The sequence below is a fragment of the Gavialis gangeticus genome, unplaced genomic scaffold (genome assembly GCF_001723915.1).
Source record: "Gavialis gangeticus isolate Ggan-Ray unplaced genomic scaffold, GavGan_comp1, whole genome shotgun sequence".
NCBI classification, from domain to species: domain Eukaryota; kingdom Metazoa; phylum Chordata; order Crocodylia; family Gavialidae; genus Gavialis; species Gavialis gangeticus.
The window spans coordinates 15796544-15803074 of record NW_017729009.1 but is presented as its reverse complement, the minus strand read 5'-3'; the positions used below and the strand labels follow the sequence as shown (position 1 = coordinate 15803074).

Sequence of the window (6531 nt, the reverse complement as noted above, 5' to 3'; positions counted from 1 at the left end):
TCACATGGCTCTGCCTCAGTGTAGAGAGAGCTCTCGGTCAGGGGCCGGTTTCTATGTTACTTGTAAGAAATGCATTGCTTGTGAGTTGCTTCTCTCTGTGGCAATTGCCTGAGTTCCCTTGAAATGTGCAGTCTGGTCTTAGCATCAGATCAGTGATGCCTGATGTTTCTTTGAGCATTTCAAATGCTAGAACCTCCAACTGATATGCGTGTAGGCCTTACAATAGGTAGAAAAGGGCAAAGCTGGGGTTTCTCAATATATTTTCAAGCATTTATATCAAAACACAAGCCCCATCAAAGTCCAACCTAAATGATTACTATAGGTGGAGGTTGTAGCCGTGTTGGTCTAAGGCTACAAGCAGACAAGGTTCTTTGGGTAAATCTGATATCTTTTAAAGATCTTTAAAAAGATATCAGATTTACCCAAAGGACCTTGTCTCCAAGTGGTTACTATATAATTCAATCAAAAAGTACAGAAATGTGGGATGTCTGCATTTTCCAATTTAAGGACTCAAGACCAGTTCAAGGAGCGGTGTTGCAGGACAGCAATGTTCCTGATGTCCCATGTGCAGCATTCCTCAAGCAGCAGGTGGTTCCTTGAGTCATCCTCTCCCTTCTCTCTATATCCGTGCAGTGACCACTTGAACAGCAGTCTGCTTATCCAAGCTTAACTTTCATAGTCAGATGACTCTGATATTCAAGAGGGAAGGATTTTTTTTTTTTGGAGTGATATCTTTTTGGACCAACTGCATGGTTAAAATAAAGTTAGACAAGCTTTCAAATGCAAGACATTCTTCATCAGGTATTCAGTTAACACCTGAGAGCTGATTTTTAAATCAAGCCTGACACACTACCAATGAGGAGTTGTATGCTTTCATTCTGAGGATATACTCTGAAATGGCTGGACCAGGGAAGGCTGGTTGCAAGATGAGCAGGAAGTATTTACAGTGAATAAGAGATAAAAAGATAATTGGAAACAACGAATGTGAACCAGAGAAACTAGCATTAATTCCACTAGTTTGAACCAAAAAAGTTACCAGCTCTATCATTTATGAATGTTGGACTTGAAGGGGACTTCTGGGCCATCAAGTCCGGTCCTCTGTGCTCGCAGGCCACCATTTATCCAAAGATTCCTAAAAATCATCCACACCACACCCTAGACCCAACTATAAGGTACTAATCCAAACAGCAAGGAGAGTCCTACAACATGCCACAAGTAAAAGCAGGGGATATGATGGCACTGCCAATGCCCTGATCAAGACATTTCATCACAATAAAGTATGCATAATTTAGGTGTAGCATTGTATATCTAATTTTAAAGGCGTTGTTGCTGATTGATAATACATATTTATATTAATAGTATTAGTACATATGTAATATTTACATTTAACACAATTCATGGTGTTGACTTTGAGTAACTACTTTCTGATATCACCTTCCTCCTGTGTAATCAATAATCCTGATACTGAATCATTTGTATGCCAACAGCTATGTTTACACTGGAAATTGTCTGCAGAAAAACCTCAGGCACATATGGGGATGGCTGCTAAGTATGTTAATGAAGATTGTCATAACTTTAAAAATATTTCTTAAAGGATACCATACCCCCTCTTTGCCTGTTGTAAAGTAGAACTGTGTCATCTTCCACCAGCTAATGTTTGACCTACTAGTTAGACTTTTGATCAACACATTTAGGAATCCAATTTAAAAAATGGTTTTATTACAGCATTTTCCACTGGTCCTATTTATTTCTCCACTAACCTGCAGCCAAGACCATGCTCTCCACCAGCTTCAATATAAAAATCTCAACCTTAAGGAATGCTTACTCAATCAATCAGTGAAAAAGCATGGAAAATGTGGGATGTCTGCATTTCCCAATGTAAGGACTCGACACTAGTTCAAGGAGCAGCATTGCAAGACAGAGGAAATACTTTATCCCTGGTGTCCCTCTGTGTAGCAGTCCTCAAAGCAGCAGGGGGTTCTTTGAGTTATCCTCCCTTCTCTCTATAACCCTGCTTAACTTCCCCAGGGAGAAATAATACGCTGTGGGTGATGACAGTGCCAGCTCCAACCCCACAGCTTGTTGTGAGGGAACATGAGAGCAGTCCAAACCATAGACCTCCCCCCCCCCCGCAAAAGGCAAGAAAAGAAAACCCAGAAAATACAAGGAAAAATAAAAGACCAAGGAAAAGAAGAAATAAGGAGCAAGGGAGAAAAAATGGGCCAAAAGGAAAGAACCAGGAAAGAGTGCTGGACCAGGAGATGACAGAAGAAGAACTTTTTAAGGGCTCTCAGCCATCAGTACAGTCCAGCAAGAAGAAGTGAGGATGCTGTTGTGCTGTGCTCAGGAGTGCATGATAAATGGAAACATCCCATTCAGTTCATCCAGGCACAAGCCGCAGTTCAGATGTGCTTCCTTTCAAACACCGCTCTCCCCTTCATAATTCAAGCATGAGGATCTAACACTGATGTTAGCCAGAGAGCTCAGGGCTAACACTGCAGGTTTAGCAAGATTGCTGCTTGTACTTATTGAATTTTTTTTTTTCTTGAGCAAAACCTGTGCATATGTACATTGCCTCGGTGAGTGTGGCAAGAAGATAGACTTGCAGCGGTGAGAAATTACTTACTCCTGGAGATTTCAAACAAGAGCTATCAAATGTAATTAAAAGTTTCAGGGGATGGGAGTCAGATCTGTAAGAGAAAGATATTGGCTTTACACTCTGCTTTATCTCTGAATGAAGCCATTTCCGCTCCTGGAAATACAGCAAGAAGGAGCCCAGCGCTGCTTCAGTTTGAAGATAATAACTTTAATTTTAGCTCCGAATTACTTTTTTTCAAAGACAATCTGACCTTTGACTTGTAAAGTTATTGAATTGCTACATCTGACATGATGAAGGATAGCTCGACTGACACAAGTCAAAGCAGTTTATTCGCAGGCATGAAATGCAGATATTAAGAGCATTAAGAGTCATGAAATACAAATGCCATGTTCTATATTAATCACGGAGCCTGCTTTTTCAGGGTATTTTTAAAAAATGGAATTTTCAACCTCTTTTTACATTTTCCACCCCCCTACCGTTAGATTTCTCCTGGCTCTTTGCTCTCTTCCCTAGTTCAAAAGTTAATCCAGCCTATCATAATACAACGTAGCTCTTTTTGTCAAGCCCCGGACTTCTTAACCTACATGAAGAGGTAGAAATCCCATCAATTGCAGGCCTGGCAAAAGCAAAAAGTAGAAGGCAGTACTAAGACTATTACCACATTCACTTGCTGTGCACACTTTCTTTGGCGCATTGGGTCTGAATTTTTGCAATGCTGAGCATCCACAACTCCAATTGAAGGTGTCAGTAGGGACTGGAAGTGCTCATTACCTCTGAAAAGCTAGGCCATTATACATTAGCAGTCTTGCAGGGAAAAGCATGCTAACAGGTGGTGTATAATGTGAGGACTGCAATAAGGGCCAGTTAGGTAAGCCTACCTGTTGATCCAGTGTTGAAGTGACAGCCTTATTTTTTTAAGCAGTTTTTTTTTTCACCGAGCTACTTTTATCTGGAGCTTTTGTTCCTCATTCATCCACCTTTCAGAACTCAGCACCGGGTTTGAACACGGGCCCCGATTTTAATGTCGCCACGGCAGGTCAGCAACATTCAGCGGTGCTGAAATGAAGAGAGGGTGACAAAACCAATCTGCAGAGCTCTCAGAGAGCCAGATGTCCCTCCATCGCCCAGCACGGATCAGACAAGACTCCCATCGTCCGCCTTCCTTCCTGGCCAACATCAACACATACATTCTGCGCGCACCCCATTTAGGGCAGCCATCTGTTCCTTATAACAAGGAAGCTTTTCATTTTTTTTTTCCCCCTCACCTGATTAGTGATTGTTGCAGACTATTGTTGATTGCTTTGTTTTATTAATTACTCATTTTGACATGCTGGATCTGTTCCTTTTACCCTGCAAACAGATGCTCTTGGTTTTTCAGCATTATTTCTGATGGTTGTTCCTCATCAGGTAGAGCCCCAGGGCCTTTTGAACTGAGCACTCAGCAGTACACTGCTGGGTATTGTAACATTGCATCAGTGATGTCGTAGCGAAGGCTGAGGAAGGTGTTTTATTCTTTACTGTATATGGGGTCCCTGCCCTCTGAAAAAAATCTCCTGTTGGGCAGGGGCAGTCTTTGTTTTGTGCCTGTATGGAGCCTGGTAGCGCGGCAATACCAATAATAGATGAGACTGTCAACAATTATAAGATCCCATCGGTCTGTAATTGCTACATGTGTTTTGTGGCCACAGGGTGCTTTGGGATTCTGCGTTAAATCCCTGGTGGTCTTAGCGAAATGAACTCATGCCCTAACTTCAGTTAGTAGCAGGCAAAACTTAATCTGAGCAGATTGCTACATTAAGTGTCTTATTTTAAAACATACTTAAATATAATGATCTGTTAGCAGCAAAGAAAACAAAGTCTCTAAGCCAGAATGGTATTGTTTCTGTTGACTTTTATTTTTAAATTATTTTAGCCTTGTGTCCTGTTGTGAAATAATGTGTATCCTGCATAGCTTAGATGAAAAACAAATGTCCGCTTTCTGCTGGGAATACTAATATTGAAAGCGGTGGTGCCCAGACTTTTGGCCCCTTGGGCCAGATGAACAGTGCGGGGTTGTTCTAGGGGCTTGATCCAGCCCCACATGCTGTATTGCACCGGCAGCCCTGATTCTGCATGTTGGATGAGCCTCTTGCCACAGCCCTGACCCCTCGCCCATGCATACTGGATCATACTGGATTGGGTCCACTACCCCAGCCCTGCACATTCAAGCCAGATCTGACTTATGGGGCCATGTCATGTGGCTCATAGAGCTTGAAAATTTGGCAATGGAGGAGCAGTGGCCGTATTAATTGCCTTCACTCTCCTGCTGCCAAACTGCTGGACCCTCGAGGAGCCCCGCAAGCTGGATCTGCCCTGTGGGCTGGGGGTTGAGCACTCCTGATCTAGAGAGAACAATTTGTGATAAAGATATAAGCTTAGAAGTCAACACTAGCAAAATACTGTCTTCCATTTAGACCATACTGTGCTGATGACATGTTTCCATTGTGTTTATTTCCAGCTCAGGGCTCATGCAGTCGATATGAATGGAAACAAGGTGGAGAACCCCATTGACCTCTACATCTATGTGATTGATATGAATGACAACAGACCTGAGTTTATAAACCAAGTCTATAATGGATCTGTTGATGAAGGATCTAAACCAGGTAGAGTTGGGAAAGTTCTTAGAGTTGCCACAAGTCTTCAAATATAAAGCTGATTTGGTTGCTTTGACCACCTGTTCAATAAGTCGTATTAACACTGAGGGATTTGGGGGATTTCTCTTCTTTGTTTTGCTTTTCTTTCTTTTTTTTATTAAGTGCTGTAGAAAATTAGAATGATTTAGTTTAGCTGGCAGATGCTTTGAAAGAGTGGAGGGGCAGAATTAGATTCAATTTGCTTGTATGTTTGGAAGTTTTATTTGCAAATGCAACTGCTGATGTTTTGAAACATAAGTCCTAATACTTTGTCCCTCACCTTTGCTGTATTTACAGTGTCCTGCAAGAGTAGGTACACTTTTACCAAATCCTGTTACAGAAGCAATCCCTGCAATGATCTCTGTTTTTGGCACAGTGCTCAGAACACTTTATCTGACTGCCATCTAACACAGTCCTTTGAAAACTCAGTATTTAACATCCATCTTGACTCCGACAAAATCTATCCCAGGATGAGAAGAAACTCATTTTGGCCCTGATCCATTGTAGTGCACTGGAAGATGCCTATTGGGTCTTTCTCAGGGACAGACGCTCAAAAAGTCTGCGCCTGAATTGATTCAGTTCAGGGGAGGGGCCAGCCAGCCCTGCCATGGAGGAGAGAGCCCTGCTCAGCCCAGAGAGCATGCTGGGATGCTGCGGGAGTCTGGTTTAACTTAAACCAGGAAGGGGTCTGGGACAGGCATTGCATAAACCAGTTTAACCCAAATCAATTAAGTCTGATGCTACAGTCAAACAGGTTTCTCTCAAACCGGTTGCAGCCATTTTCAAACCGATTTAGGTGCACTGTTCTGTTACAGGTTTAAACCAGTTTTCATCACTTAAACCAGTTTGCATAATGTCTGTCCCTAGCCTAACAGTCAGTTTTGTGTTTTTTTCCCTTGGCATGAATTAGGCAAAAACCTAAAGCCAGATTTTCAAAGTATCTAAATGCTGGGGTGCCTAATTTATACATACAATTCAGGTAATGACTTACATTTTAGCACAGTTGTGTTTCTGGAAAAAAAATATTCTTTTTAAGATTCTCATTCCAAAAAGCGTGTTGATTTATTATTTGGGAGTAGATAAGTGGCCAGTTTACCATACGGTAAGGGATCTGCCTTTGTTTGTGCTGAATATAATTAAGATGGCTGCATTTATTATTTAATTAAAGAGTGAGACTGTATTGTAAAAACTGTTGTTGGTATTTTTAGGTAAATGCTGTAAAATTTAAACTTCTAAAGTCTTAACAAGCTTTTTTTTTTT

At 41.6% G+C, this 6531-nt stretch overlaps 1 protein-coding gene across 1 annotated transcript in view; it reads left to right on the top strand.

Moving 5' to 3' along the window:
- CDH4 (cadherin 4) overlaps positions 1–6531 on the top strand; it is an 806448-nt gene that overhangs the window by 661211 nt on the left and 138706 nt on the right. The window contains exon 6 of the mRNA XM_019509758.1: positions 5097–5241. Coding sequence (XP_019365303.1) covers positions 5097–5241 — 145 coding nt within the window. The remainder of the gene's footprint in view (positions 1–5096; positions 5242–6531) is intronic.